This window comes from Armigeres subalbatus, chromosome 1 (assembly GCF_024139115.2).
Source record: "Armigeres subalbatus isolate Guangzhou_Male chromosome 1, GZ_Asu_2, whole genome shotgun sequence".
Taxonomy (NCBI): domain Eukaryota; kingdom Metazoa; phylum Arthropoda; class Insecta; order Diptera; family Culicidae; genus Armigeres; species Armigeres subalbatus.
The window spans coordinates 97383101-97399651 of record NC_085139.1 but is presented as its reverse complement, the minus strand read 5'-3'; the positions used below and the strand labels follow the sequence as shown (position 1 = coordinate 97399651).

The 16551-nt window shown below is 40.1% G+C and overlaps 1 protein-coding gene across 1 annotated transcript in view; it reads left to right on the top strand.

The window, feature by feature from the left end:
* LOC134203412 (rho GTPase-activating protein 100F) overlaps positions 1-16551 on the top strand; it is a 230238-nt gene that overhangs the window by 173432 nt on the left and 40255 nt on the right. Inside the window, exons 3-5 of the mRNA XM_062678289.1 lie at positions 1305-1628; positions 14077-14199; positions 14270-14407. Coding sequence (XP_062534273.1) covers positions 1305-1628; positions 14077-14199; positions 14270-14407 — 585 coding nt within the window. The remainder of the gene's footprint in view (positions 1-1304; positions 1629-14076; positions 14200-14269; positions 14408-16551) is intronic.

The following is a 16551-nucleotide window of genomic DNA, read 5'->3' as shown; positions in this document are numbered from 1 at the left end:
ATGTATGACAAGTAAGTTTTAAATACCTATCTTCTGTTATTTACTCAATGTGCAGTGACTGCACAGTGAAGCTCACAGGTTCCGCCATGTTTACTAACCGCCGACTTATGTTATAGATTTTGATGGGCGCTCGGAAAACTGTGTATAAAGGAAAGCAAAGATGCAGAAGATCAAAATTATTTAACAACAACGACGACCAAACGACAGTTCATATTTTTGCATGCAAATTGATGTTGGCGGCAGTATATGGCGTGAAGATCTTGGGAAAAGCTTGTCATGGCTTTTGCTGGTACACAAATTTTTAGCGGTTCGGTTGAATGGCCTGCCATTGCATGGCAGACAATCGACTGGGTTGTCTGGCTTCTGGCGACGGTTTCGTGCAACGACAGTTTAATAAAATACCATGCCTTCTTTTTGACGAATCTGCTTGTCATCTTTACTTTGAAAATTGATTAATCCAAATCTTATATGGAATCCAAAGAGTGTACCTATCGTTGAAAAAACAAGTTTTACATTTCTTTAAAAACAAAACAACAGAACAATGTACCATGCGTCTCCATCTCCTAATGTACGTTAAGAGTTCTCAGCTACGATTGAATTCAATATTGTAGATTGTTCAGTGGCATAGCTACCTATAATTGTAGTGGAAATTATGTCACCAACCTAAGGAGTTGTCACTTTCAAACGTTAGTTTAAATTCAAAATATCGAAAAAAAAGCTGTAACAGTTTTTATGTATAGAACTGTAACATATCAAGGGACAAATTCCGGCCATTTGCATATCAAAGTACATAAGTAATTGACTTTGATTTTATACTTGAACTGTTGAATTGTAAACAAATGTAAAGTGTGTTTAGTCAAAATCCATTTCCTCATAGACAAAGCAGAAATCATCTTTTAGCATTTCGTGATCACCCCTTGAAATAGGTCTTGATCGTAAGTCAGACGATTTTGATCGTAACTTGAAGCAAAAGGCACTTACTCTGCATACCAGTATAATGATTATTATTTAATAAATTATTTGATTATAATTTTTGATTAGCAAGCAATCCACTTGAAATTTGAAAACGCTATCTGTTTTCCATGGAAATTCACATGAATTTTTCGTTAAAATAGATAAGGATTTCACCGAGAAATTCCAGATAATTTTCCTGAACGACAAAACGCGTCGACCAAATTTAGGACATATGCCGTCTATGACGATTCTCGGACCGAGAGTTTAATAAATTCGTAAATGTTGATGCCATACATCTTAAACGTAAAATCAAAAACTAATGAATCGTATCCTCTCTTTCAAACCCACAGGAAAATGGAAGATCAGTGCCTGACCTCACCGCAAGTCCGGGCCGTGCGCCGCCCGGCCCAATGCCCTCGCACCAACAGCAGCAGCAGCCCGGCCAGGGCATCATGCAGCAGCGCAATCAGTACGGCCAACTGCAGCAGGGTGGTGAACAGCGCGGCATGGGGGGACCCGGTCCCGGTGGCGGCGGCGGTGGCAGCGGTGCCAACAAGGAACCAGTATTACTACAGGGCGACTTCCGGAAGGTGTCCGGCATCAGTTCGGAGATCTTTCGGCAGATCGAAGCGGTGGAAAACGACCACGACCCCAGTACGGCGGCAGCGCTGGAGGTAAGTTCGGGCTTGCTATGTTGCAAAAACGCAGCTTTGTCGTTTGCGAATTCAATTTAAAATAGTCACATGTAATTATTGCCATAATTATTTCCGCAAACTTTTGATAAAGTGACTTTGCATGTGACAAAACCATGTCACGTTATACAGATTAAAGTCAAATATTCAGCAATACTATTGTTGTTTGCCATTTTCAATTATTGCAAACTAGTATCGTATTGGGTATATTTTTGCTAACAACCCAAAAACCCTACTCAAGGTTCAATCCACATTAATTTATTCTACATTAGCTTTCTCCATCGTTGCCTACAGAAAAAAGGCTTCACATAACAAAAAATCTGATTTTTTTAGACAGATATCCAAATGGATAATACTTGCATAGAATGCTTTTTCATTAAACACTCGAACACACTGATTACATCAACCGGTTGGCTACCTAAGAAAATTTGATTCAAAAATGCTTTACTTCCAAGAAGGTATGCAGCCGCGTCATCCTTAAATCCGTTCTACACCGGGGTAAAGGCGGAATTCTTGGAAGCCAAGTGTATGCCCAGAAAGCACAAACAGATTCCCGGCCTGCAAGGGACGGATATTTGCGCAAGTTGGGACCGGCACCCAGGGCAGAGGCTGTGCGGTGCAGCAGGTCGGTGGAATTAATTAAATTTTCGCCATGATTAAAGCAAAACCGAGGAACAACCTCCGCACTGTGTCCGCCGGACCTTCGGCATCATGATGATGAGGCACCCTCCAGTTGAGAGAGGGACTGGAATTAGATGTGGAACAATGTTTGCTTAATGCAGCACAAGTGCTTTTCTTCTGTGGGGCGGAAATTGGAAATGCTAAACTCTTCCTTGGGTGTGGACCTGGAAGGGATGGGGAACGTCTTTGATCGTCATTATCACCATCGTTATCTTGCTTGTAGGAATGCCATAATCTATTCTAAAGTTGACCCAATTCGTTGAGCCATGTTCTATCATATCAATAACATCATTTGGTCTCACGTAATGAAGCTTTTGCATAATTGTATGAAAGCACTAGCATAGTAAAAGAGAAGGTTTTTGCTTATCGCCTCCAAAAGCATATTTTTTACAAGGAATTAGTCGCTCTTTTGGAGGTCTTATTCAACAAAATCAATTTACAGTGTCTGATTTCAAATACTCAAACCGTCACTTGTAATGGATTTTTGAACACTAATCTGGATCGAACACATCGATGTTGATGATTATGCACTTTTCATGAATTTAGTAAAAGTAAATATGTTGTAGAAATTCACACAGAGCAGGTAAAGAGAAGCCTGAAAGCACTAAAGCGGTCGAGAGTGAGAATACTTGAAAAGAAGTTCGAATAAGACGCCTCTAGAGTATGTTACTGGGCAAGATGCTGCTGTAAAGCAAAATGAGATTATTGAGCAACATTTTTTGAAGAACTGAATATATTGGGCCAATGTTGACTAAATAGTATTATTTGGCCAAATTATGATAAATTGGTAAAGAAATTGACAGAAGGGTTGAATTAAAAAAATATTCTAATAGAACAAATCGTGTAATTTTGGTACATTGGGAAAAATGGGCGTATCGATTAATTTTGGAAAATCGGGCAAATTGAGTAAGTTTGCAAACTGGAAATCCTCAATTAGAATCATTTCACGAACGGGTTGACCGATTAACACGGTTTACTCACCAATCTTTAACGTTATTAAGGGAGCGGGTCATTTGGCATAAAGATCATTTGGCATAACGGACATTTGGCATAATTGACTACAGCGACAAAAGTGAGGGTCATTTGGCATAACGGACACATGGTATAATTTTTGTTTGTTTGACCTGGAATAGTGAATATAACATAATAAAATACACAATCCTTTCGAAAAAGCATGCATTGGCCGAGTATGGAGCGCTTGCTCGGATTAAAGAAATAGTGGATGCAATCTTTTTTTTTAAAGTAGGCGTTTGCTCGGATTAAGGCAAGTGTGGATATTACCCCTTCTTAATCAGTAGTTGCTCGCCCAGAATTAGGCAATGGTGGATGTGATCCCTTCTTTAAAAGTAGGCGCTTGCTCGGATTACGACAATTGTGGATGTGATCTCTTCTTTAAATTAAGGCGTTCGCTCGGCATAAGGCGATGGTGGATGTGAGCTCTTCATCGAAACTAGGCGCTTGCTCGGATTAAGCCAAGGGTGGATGTGATCACTTGCATGAATTGAAATTGGGATTGAAAAGTAGGCACTTGCCCGGCCTTCTTAAAAAGTTGTTACTCGCCCAGATTTGAGCAATGGTGGTTGTGATTCCTTATCTTTAAAAGTAGGCGTTTGTCCAGATTAAGGCAATGGTGAATGTGATCCCTTCTTCAAAAGTGAGCGTTTGGCCGGTTATGGCAATGGTGGATATTACCCCTTCTTAAAAAAGTAGTTGCTCGCCCAGATTTAGGCAATGGTGGATGCGACGGTGGATGTGACCCCTTCTTTAGAAATAGGTGCTCAACCGGATTAAGGCAATGGTGGTTGTGATCCCTTCATTAAAACTAGGCGCTTGCTCGGATTAAGGCAAGGGTGGATGTGATCACTTCTTGAAAAGTAGGCATTTGCCCGGATTAGGCCAATGGTGGATGTGATTCCTTATCTTTAAAAGTAGGCGTTTGTCCGGATCAAGGCAATGATGAAAGTAATCCCTTCTTTAAAAGTGGGCGGTTGCCCGCAAAAATGCAATGTGGGATTTGATATCTTCTTCAAAATTAAAAGTGATTGCTTTTATGAAAATAGAAGTTTGTTCAGAATACGGCAATGGTAGGGGAGACTGGGGAGACTTTATTCTTTATTCTTTATTTATAAATACATTAACAGGCTATATAAGCCCAAATAATAATCTGATCACTTATCATAAAAATAATAAAATACATACAGAATAATCATATATGAATTTGGAAAAGCGTCGTCGTAGAGTTTGTCGAGAGATGTTGAAATCAAACAAAGCTTCCACTCGATTAAACATCCTTTGCAATACTGTTATAGCATCATGCATACTATAATTCGTACTCCGGAATGGTAAACGCTGGAGAAGATTGCTGCGCAACGCTCGTGGAACCGCGTTAACTTGACCCAAAGCGGCTGTGCAATCCAAATGACTTTGCTATAAATCTGCAACGAACATTACCCTAGCGGTGTTCCTTCTTACGTGTAGAGGTTCCAATCGAATTAGACGACATCCCCTTTACTGATTTCCGATGTATAACAGCCAAAAATAAATAAACATACGCAATTTACTGCCGTATGACAGTCCTTAAATTATTGTAGTTTTTGATACACAATCGATTTTTTGGAGTGCTGTCAAAAATCGATTTTTAAAATATTCGGGAGAAATTGCCCCGGGGGAAATAGAAAGGTGCCCTCAGATTTTTAAAATATTTTACCTTCAAAATACGCGGAATTTTCGAATTGCTGTGCGTATACATGAACGATTTTTGTTACTGAATTCGACAGCATATGCAATTCTAAAATTTGGGGAGACTTGATTTCCTTTCTATGATATCCACGCAATACATATTTTTTCCTACTAAATCTACAAAAAATTAGAAGCTTGAGAACAGATTTATATTTTTTTTTCGCCAAATTGTTGTATGGGTGACAAATGGGGATCAAATGTCCCCATATTGGGACAATAACGTCAAATCCAAATAACCTAAAACTTTGATGGAATTTTGACATTTTTATCAGTACAGTTCATTTAATATATTTATGGGTTTGTGCTGTGAAAAACGAATGAATTTGATCATTGTTAGGAAAAGTTGTTCAAATTTTGCGTGGCCAAAACAATTTTTTTTGGGAGGGTCGAAACATACAAACCGCCCTGCATAATAAATAAGGTTGTCAATCCAAAAAATAACGTACCACATAAAGGTCATTTGTCTAGAGGATCTATACTAAAAAATACACCCCAACAACACTACTTTAGTTCTCGATAAAACAGGAGGTGATCAAGTCTCCCCGGGGATCAAGTCTCCCCACCTTCCCCTATATGTGATTCGTCCTTTGGAAGTAGGCGTTTTCTTGGAATATGGTTGGTAAATTTAATTACGGGCGTTGGTCCGGGGTAAGGCAATGGTGGATGTAATTCCCTCTTTGAAAGTAAGTTTTTGCCCGGATTGAAACAATATTGAATTTGATCCTCCAAAATTAGGTGTTTGTCAAAATCAAATAATATCGAAATTAATTTATTGGCTTTTTTCGGTGATAATTATACTACTCAAAGCGAAAGGGAGTAGATGAAAGTAATGAAGATACAGATTCGATTGACACCGCAAGCGAGCGGCAAGTGTGAAATGAATAGAAACTGAAGATTAGCAGAGGGCCATATGAGAGAACAAACATTGTTGAAATCGCTGTTATTCTGCCTAACGTCCACCCAGGAACGGCTTGGATAGTGACGTGGTGATCACTGTACCAAGACAGTAAGACAGTAAGATTCAAAATCAAGTAAGGGGATTTAAAACTATTTTTTTATGTAAGCGTTTTCCTGGAATAACAAGTTGCATTCGACGCGAAATCTTGTTCCATTGTTTCGTATTGAAAACTGGCCTAATCAGACTATGGGCTTCAGAGTTATGGCCAAAATATATTTTTTAACAAGAGAAATGCTCACACACTTTTTAGGCACTTACTCTTAGCTGATTTACTCGCAACAAGTTTCATTCGACGCAGAATCTTGCACCTTGTATCCATTATTCGTTATTGTTGTCGTTGCCAGTTCATCTTGTCGTGAGTCCATTGTGTCCGTTTGTCCATGTCGAGTATCCAATGATCGTTGCATTGTTCGGTTGCCATTTAATCCGGGTAAAGTTGGAGGAATGCCTCCGAGAAGAACAAGTTGTCAGTCGTCATCAGGCAGCCGTGACGGTAAGGCACGTACCCCAAACGCCACCGTATGGGCCGCGGATCCGGCGACTGACGAGGGTTTGGTGGAGGGGCTGTGAATCGAACCCATGATCAAGAAGTGAAAAATAAAAAGTGAGAAGTGAGAAGTAATAAGTGAGTCGTGGGAAGTGAGAAATAAGAAGTGAAAAATTTGAAGTGCGAAGTGAGTAATGAGTAGTGCAAAGCTAGAAGTTAGAAGTGAAAAGTGATAAGTGAAAAATGAGAAGTCAGTAGTGAGATATAAGAAGTTATAAGTGAGAAGGGAGAAGTGAGATGTTAGTAGTGAAAAATTCGAAGTGCGAAGTGAAAAGTAATAAGTGAGAAGTGAAAAGTTAGAAGTTGAAAGTGAAAAGTGAGAAATGAGAAGTCAGAAGTGAGATATAAGAAGTTGTAAGTGAGAAGGGAGAAGTGAGAAGTGAAAATGAGAAGTGAGAAATAAATAGAGAGAAGCAGGGAATCAATTTTTCTGGAATGCGCTTGCGAAACAAGCGACAAAAGAGAACCAACGACAACGCTTTGTTTTTGTCGGAGATAATAATGACAAAGATCCGAAAAAATTTGTCAGCAACAAAAAAGTAGACAATCTTGTTGTTAACTTTTCATCCCGCTATTCGGTTTTATGCTATCATAGTTTCTGCTGTTATGGAAATATCCGAGAATCGAACAATGATTACAAAATTAGCATCGTATTCTCGGAAATATTAGAGCATGCAAGGCAAATGATTCTTGTCATATTGTGTTCGGGTTCTGATAAAGGTTTGTCGCTAAGTGCGTTTGTCAGTAACAAACTCTGTTGACGACAAAGGGTATATTGTTAGGCGGTGCTCGAATATTGATTCCCTGGAGAGAAGTGAAATGTGAGAAATTTGAGGTGTTATGTGAAAAGAGAAAAGTGTGAAGAGAGAAATGAGAAGTGAGAAGTGCCAAGTAATAGGTGAAAAGTGAGTAGTGAGAAATGAGAAATGAGAAATGAGAAGAGAGAAGTGAGAAGTTAAAATTGAGATATTCTAAGTGGAAAGTGATCAGTGAGAAATGAGAAATCAGATATGGGATATAAGAAATTATGATTGGCAAGGGAGAAGTGAAAAGTGAAAAATGAGAAGTGAGAATTGCGAAGTGAGAAGACAGATTTGCGAAGTGAGAAGTGTGGAGTGAGAAGAAACTAGTGGGAAGAGGGAGGTGAGAAGCAAGATGTACGAAAAGAGAAGAAAGAAGTAGTGAGAAACAAGGAATGAGAATTAAGTTGTGAAAAGAAGTAGAAAGAAGTGAGAAGTGAAGGCCGGGGAACGAGAAGTAAGAAACGAGATTATTCCTCTTTCTTTTTTCTCTTCTTCTTCCTTCTTCCTTCTTCTTTCTGTATTATATCTCTCCACTCAACTTACTCAACATCTCGCTTCTCACGTCCCAATTATCATATCTTCAGTACATTCAAAGTTAATTGCCTATATGCCGGGTATTAAGCCACCCGAGTGGAAATTAATTACTATGTCTGAAACTTGATTATGCATATGTACAACATGTGATAGATTTAGTTCGGAAAAGGTATTGGAGGGTAACCGCCCCTTCGGTGGGGTTTGATCCCACGACCCCAGTTCGCATGACAGGTGCTTTCCTGGTGCTGGGAATTTGGTTTCATCAGTACCCGCTAAGCTGCGGTGGACGACGGAGGTCCTTCGTAGCTTAGTAGGGAAAGCACCTGTCATGCGAACTGGGGTCGTGGGATCAAACCCCACCGAAGGGGCGGTTACCCTCCAATACCTTTTCCGAACTAAATCTATCACATGTTGTACATATGCATAATCAAGTTTCAGACATAGTAATGTCATATCTTATTTATAACATCTTGCTTCTGTTTGTGTCACTATTCACATCCTACTTCTCACTTCGCAACTATCACTTCTCACTTTTATTGTTTCATGGCCATGATATACACCCAGGTTTTTTTTACACGGTTTGGTTTTAGTCGTTTAAGACCTTCAGCGTCAATGAAACAATGAGTTGACTCCATGAAAAAATCACAAAAAATCAAAGAAAATTCAGGGGGTATTTCAAAAGCTGTAAAAGTTTAGGTTAACCGAGAAATTAATGAATTCCAACCGCGTAAAAAAAAAACCTGGGTGTAGCTCTATTTCCCATTCCGTACCTAAAAAAATCGTACAACCCGAATGGCAGAATAAATGTTTCATGGTGATTCGAAGAAGCTAGCTTGAGTGTATAAGGTGGGGAAAAATGGAGTATTCTAGGTGTAAGTAATTTTGGAGCCAGCGACCGTTCGAGGGTCCCCAGAGGTAAAGGGCCGGTAAGAGTCGGGCAAATAAAGACACGACCGGTGGTCTCCCTTTAAGAGTGCCATCGTGCTTTTAATAACCTCAAGAATAATTCGCGAACGGTTACAATATCTCACTTCTCACTTCACTCAATAAAGAAACAAATTTTAACTACTCGGCCAAACGGTATTCGACCAAATATAAATTTGTCCCCTATCTCGATACCTCCCTAACTCGATAGTCGCTTCAATATCGAATAAGAGAGAGTTCACTACATTCTCATCACTTTTCATGTAATACATAATATTTTATTTTTGTTTAATTGGAAACATATTTATCATCGTTTTTGTTAAAACTAGATGAAATTTTGTTACATTTTTTGCTATTTTAACTACTAATGATATATGTGTTCTAACAGCCTATGTTATTAAAAATTGCTGTAACAGAATAACCAGTTCTGATATAAATCTGTTACTGTTTACTGGACTGGTTGACATTTTTGACAGATACAGCAAATCTAGACCAACATTTGAAAAGGGCGTAACAGCCAAAATTTATTCCTTCTGATTATTCGTCCACATATATAGCAAATGTTGGTCTAGAAATCTGGGTAATGTCAAACTAGGTCTGGGAAGATTCAAGCCCCCTGCGCAAGTACACGCCAATGGTGGAACGTAGTCAAATTGTTGTGCATCTTTGACCCCGCCCCCAGGAAATTTGGTTCGATTGGAGCAATGTCGGGCTGTCTGTGGGCAAGTTGTACGACTGTTTGACAGTACAACTTGCCCACAGACGGTCTGACTTCACTCCGACCGTACCAAATTTCCTGGGGGCGGAGTCAAAGTTGTACAATATGTTGAAGCGTGAAGAAGAAGTCATCAAGCGAGCTCGTCATCAACTTGGATGCTTTCCAAACCGAACCGAATCAATAACAGGATGCTCCGGTTAATGATCGGGCAAGCTATACTTTATAGTCGCCTACGCTACGACTTGGAACTTACCTGTATCGCCCTTATCGTACCGTTTCCTTATTGAAACTCTATCGCCGACCTTCAACTCATACGTTAGAGCTGCTTCCGGGTTGCTCCCCTCTACACCAGCTGACTATGTCTGTGCCGAGGAAGGCATCTTGTCATTTAGCAATCATGTGCAAGCAGCCATTTTCCACAAAGCCACCTCATTCGCCACCGTAACTTCCGGAGAATACAGGATCGCTCTCCTTATCGAAACAGTCCGGACCCTTCCCGTGATGTGCGACGTCGGTCTCCCTCCAGTAGAGCGAGTCAACTGTCAAGGAGCGAGGAGCTGAGAATCTCTAAAGCCTACATTACCAGCTCCATAGCTCATAATTTCCGAAGGGATGACAATTCAGAAGGTCGGTGGTCGAGCTATTAAACAAAGAATTCAACAATTTCGCACACATCACGTATACGGATGGGTCTATTTCAGGTCGTGGAGTTGGCATCAGGGTCACTGGGACGAACATGGCTATCTCGGACAGTATCCCGGACATCTGTACCATTTTCTCGGCCGAAGCAGCTGCAGGCTTTCATCGCTGCCACCTACTCGTCCAGGAATCCCGTCCTCGTCCTATCCGACTCTGCTAGTGTTATCTTCGCACTTCAGAGCGAAACACATCAACACCCCTGGATCCAAGGCATCCAAAAAAACATGCTCGCGAATACAACCTTTGCTTGGGGCACTGCACTGCGGAGTACGGCCGATTACCTCGACGGAGTTTGATATCAAGGCCGGTGATTTACGTTAACCGTCCCTGTGGGAAATGTCCCTGGATTAGACAGACAGTGCGAGACTACTGGGAAATGTCCTGAAGAGCTTCCACCATGTCGGCTTGGACGGACCTAAGCAGCCTAAAGGACTAGCAAATCCTCTCTCGACTCCAAACCGGACACACGCGGCTCTCACACAATTTCAGCAGGGGCCCCTTCCGGATAATTTGCGACGTTAACTGGGTTCACAACACTGTGGAACATGTCGATGCCCCAAATTTCAGGTGCCGAAAGATACTTATGGGATACCTGCCAATATCAGGGACGCACTTTCGGGTGATCCAGCCAGCATCATTGCCCTCATCTGTTTCCTTAAAGATGAGGGCTTATACAGGAACATCTAATCCAAACGGCTCCATGGGCATCCCGAGGGTATTCTCGGACCCACGAATCGAGACGTTCGGGCTCTCCTTGGATTCTCCCCAAGTACCCAACCCCTGACCGGGTAACCCGGGAACCTCAACCCGGGTTCTAAGCCCCTTTCTCAACCTCAACTACTGATTTCAATAAGGTCAGCTGGGAAGGTGAAAAGGGGATCACAACATCTGGCGGTCTTAAGAATGCTTATCTAGAGTGGAATAGGGGTAACTGGGGTAATATGCACCCTCGGGGAAAAACGACCTTTTGGCATTTTAAGCGATGTTTACTCCTGGATTGGTAATTCGAGAACCGAGCTACATGCGCTGTAGTAAATACTCTGGAATAACTGCCGTAAATGTACTCAAAAATGCCAAAGAGTCGTTTTGCCCCGGGGGTGCATACTGCCCCAGTTTAGCCTATTTCTGACCGAATTGGTTGCAGCAACTGAAACACAACTTAATTATGTCGTATAAATAAAAATATAAAGAAAGTGGCGACATTGGCTTTGTAATATTATTTTCAGGGCTGTTTAGGATTCTTCAAATATCAAAGAATTTTGTTCCATAAATTCAGAATATTTGTTTTTGAAAAACCCTTTCAAAAATAGTAGAACAAAACTTGCGAAAAAACTTGACAAATCACATTCCGATGAACCAAGCAAAAGATGTAACCTGGCCAAGGTTTCACTGAATTAGAATTTGCATCATCAACTAAATTGAAAGCAAAACTGAAAGACAGTCAATTTCGATTAGAGAACTCTGGGACTGCACAAAAAAACAACCGAAACGCTCCACAGTCACAGTCAAACGTATGCGGTGGGCGGATGGTTGGATAAACAAATCTGCAAGCAGAGAGGTCAGAGTTCAAGCTCGTGAAAGCACGTGTTTGACAGCACCACCCGCGCATTGACAAAGGTCGTCTCACTGTCTCGCTGTGCGCTCTGTCATCGATTAAACTTTCACCAGGTCGGTTTGGAATCGACCTCGGCGAGACAACGCAGGTGAAACTATGTTTCTATGCTTTCGCGTGCAACTGAGAGGCTATGATTTCTTGTATGCACGAAACATGTGTCAAAATAAACATAGTCAATAACCAATCATCGATAAATTGCCTGATTCAGATTCAATTCAGCTACAGAAATGACAGAATTGAAGAAATTTAAGAAAGCTTATATCATCAGCAAGGTGAATCAATCGAATTTTTTCTTCAATCATCAAATTCGATGGAGCTGGAAGGCTCATTCATAAATTATGCGGGAGCGTTCATTGTTGTCCGAGATGATGCTATGGAATATTAAATGACCCACTTTTGGTAGTTTACAACAGACGATGGGTAGAGGAACGATGTGAAACTTATTAACTTCAATTTATTACCACGTGTTTTTATATTGTATTAAAATCATGATATAGTTTTGGCCGACATGTTAAATTTACTGAAAGCTAACATTAACTCGTGAGCCTTCTTACCTTGCAAAGTATGAGAATGCTCTTTAAGAAGCACTTCGCGTTTGACCTGTTACAGAGCAACATCGACAGTTTGTTTCAGTTTTGGAAATGTTTGGGTTGTAAATCATCTTTTTTTTTTGACATAACAGTATCACCACGTTTGCCTGGAAACTGTAACTCGACTTTAAATCTCGGGGTTAAAAAAGTTTTCATGTAGTTGTCTGTCAAAATACGTATGGTTAAGTAGGAGTTAGGCAGCGCATTGGCCTATACCCAAAGACAGTGCAAGGGAACTTTTCGTCGGCACCGCACATGTGGAAGGGAGTACTGGAAAGAATGATTGCTTAAGGCCACCCCTGCGTTCGCTACTACACTAATTTGGGTGGAACCTAGGATCGCATCTCTAGAGTCTAGACCTCTGATCTTCATTGCACTAAAGACCGCTGAACTAATGGAAACTAATTGCATTCAGCATGCAAATTAAGAAGAATATACAATTTACAACTTCGAACTAACCTTATTGATGGAAATCTAGTTCGCTTTCGAATATTCGAATTGTCAGAAGCAATCTCCAAGCCAAGTCAGAATAATACAACCATTTGTTAGTTTTGGCACTCCGTGTCATCACGCACCAACTGAAATGACGAAATCAAATTATGCTGTTCTAAGACATTCAACCATATCTGACTCTGATGCAGTGAACGTGATCCTTAAACCGGCATCATAGGTCCCATTACAGTTCGGTCCTAGACCGAGCGTGGGTTGACCGGTAAGACTTCCGAAAGAAGAATGGCATTCTACTGACATCGCATCGATCCACTTGGCACAAAACTTTTCTGACGTTGATCGTTGTTTGTATCAAGTAGGATTACAAAGAAAACCGTCGACGATGGCAAAGCTCTGAGGAAATGTTCGCCCCTCGACAACTGAGCGTTGACAACGTGATGATTCTGCTAAGAGGCACTCTCACGGCGAAGTCCACAAATTACGTGCTAATTTTTTAGCAAAGATTTTTTTTTCAGCCTCAGTTTATACACCATACCTAAAAAGTTAAATAAAATAATATGTATTATGAACAAACATCTCCGGGATCTGAAACCCGTCTCACGTAACTATTGAGTGGTCCTCTACTTTACGGAAAAGACGATTTTCGTTTACGTAAAGTTGGGAAAGTATAAATAAATCCCTGCTGCTTCAACAAACGCTTGAGTGCCGGTAGACTGATGCCATTGACGACCGGATGGATGGTGAGGTCATGGAGTAATTAACATTTCGAGGATGATGTGGAAACACGGCCGATGATGTTTGAATACATAATGGCTCCCGCAAAGGCTATGGGGAAGTTTGTCGAGTGGATGTTGGGGGTTTTACGGTGAACTGCTGATATCTGGCAAGAAGATTTAATTGTTTGAATTGAGTTTAGGTAAAGACGGGGATTAACTCTACCATACAATCAGTCCGGTTTTGGTTTCTCATGGCTTGAATGAATTTTATGGAAATTTGTATTAGTATCTAAATTTCAAAAGTAATGATAAGTCTTCATTTATTTTCAAATCATCAAATCATTTCCTGTTGTAACACCCAAAGTTAGGCTACTTTGCTCATGTACAATAAATTTACACCTACTCTTAATTTTTATGTGAACCATTTTTCTAATTTATTTTTTCCCTTGTTCACAGGCTGTGGAAAGACGTGGTGAAATGATAGTGCGAATTCTGGAACCCCGTTGCATGGGAAGTCGACAGGCGGTCGAAGCCGGGCAAAAGTTTCTCAATAAGGCCGACGCTCGGCACACGGTGCAGGTAAGATTTTTCACTACTTCGAAGCGTGGGAAAAAAATCATTCATTTATTTCGTTTCGGATCCATTACAGCTGGTGGAAATTGTCAAACGACCTGGCCAAACTCTGGGACTGTACATTCGGGAAGGTAATGGAGCGGATCGATCCGATGGTGTGTTCATCTCGCGAATAGCTCTGGAATCGGCGGTTTACAACAGCGGCTGTCTGAGGGTAAGTCTCGCTGATATTACACATTCAAAGATGAAGCCAGAGTTCACCTTGGGCTTTGGGCCAATAACCCAATAATTTGTACTTTGGGCCAATAACCCAATTTTCAATAAAAATACTATTCTAGCACTAGGTAGTTTGCCTTTAATCACATGCAAACAATTTACCCGAAGCTAAGTACCTTTATTATGCAATTTAGCGTAATGGTGTCTTCGAGACATGTAATCAGTAAGTTAATGTGCTTTTTTGAAGGTATTCAGCTTACCGATCAACCCCCTAAAAGTGAGATAAAAAATTTATATTTTCCAACATATAAAGTTTGATTCTTCATAAAAGTTGTAGCAAAAGTTCTCCTAGAAAGCTTTGTCGAAGACACCAAGTTCGTAATTCCGTTACTTTTGGAGATGTTTTACGATTTATGCTGACAACCCCCTAAAAATAGGTTTTTTTTTATCATATCTTCTTCATTTTCATTTCTACATTTTTTGCATGTTCTAGAAAGTTTTAGATAATATTAAAATACGCCGTTGGGTGGCTATTGTGACTTAAAAACTTAAAAAATAAAAAAGTTATAACAGTTTTATTGGATTTTTTAGTCATATTTGATTTAACTGCTACTTGACACCGGGCAAATTGTGGCAGTCAATCTCATACGCATAACAAAGTACAAGTAATGAACTTTAAATTAATACCTGAACTGTAGAGTTGTAAGCGAATGTAAGTAATGTTTCATCAAAAACCATTTCCTACTTTGCAAGGTAGAAATCAATCACCCACCACAGGGAGTTGATGAACCAATGCACCATGCGTCTCCATATGATTGTATGCTTATGCATCGAACAAGTTCAAAACTTGTTGGCATAAAATGCAATAAATCTCCAGAAGTAATGAAATTACGGACTTGGTGTCTTCGACAAAGTTTTTCAGGAGAACTTTTGCTACAACTCTCGCGAAGATATATACCTTCCATGTTGTAAAGAGGAAAAAAATAATTTTTGATCTTACTTTTAAGGGGATTGATCATAAGGCCGAATACCTTCAAAGAACCGCGTCGGCTTACTAAAAAAAATGTCTCGAAGACGCCATTACGCTAAATCACAAAATAAAGGTTCTAATAAATGTATTTATTTTTAAATGAAATTTTGGGTTGATTTATCTGTCCGTCCAAGTTATTGAAAAAAATCTCTAGGCTTTCAATTGTTTCAATAGAATCTACTGAAATATCTCGATAAAAGATGTTCCTTTTGACGTTTTTTTTGAAATCTTTATTGAAGAGACTTTTAGTCCGAGGCTGGCTTTGTCACCTCCGCTTCGACTCCCAGTCCAGGAGGCGCATGAGACATGAGAATAAATAAATTTAGTAATCTGTATTGGTTGCTGATAGTACTGGTCCCACGGTACCATATACTCAATCTGCAGCAAGAACTAGGTTCAATAAACCGTAACCCATCGCCGAAGTAAACGAGCCATTTATTTGCTTTCACTTGTAATACATTGTATTGGCTTTTACTTGGCCTAGTTTGCCCCTATCCTCTTGCCCCTAGATCTGTTGTAGCGTCATGACAGTGTGAAGGTGCAACATCCAATTCAGAAATTATTTCAGGTAGGGGAACCGGTTTTGGCCATGTTCCTAATTTGGCCAATTTTGCGAATAACTCCAAAAAATAAACCAATTCGCAAGGGTTTTATTAGTTCCAACAAGAGATATATCCCTCACCCTTCAACGCTGCTTTCAACTGATCGATTATTTTGGAAAAATATGCATTTTTCAGGGGTGGCCAAATTCGGCACTAAGTTGACCAAAACCGGTGCATTTCCCCTATTCTTTCGAGTATCATCTGAAATTCTGGAAATTTCTCCAGTAAGTCTTCCGGAGTTTCCAGCAAAAATACCTTCCACAATTCAAAAATTTCCTTGGGAGTTCTCGAACGAATTGCTAACGGAAGTGACAACGGAAGGCTTTTCCGATAATGAATTTGTTCAAGGATATCTTTGGACATTCCTCCAAGTATTTATAGTCTAGGGATTTTTCCAGAAATGGAAATTACTTGGGAGATAAATCCAGCTATTCCTTTGTAGATTCCCCTAGACATTCCTTTTAAATGAAAGAATCAATTCATTAGAAACTTCTTCCAGAAAAACCTTCC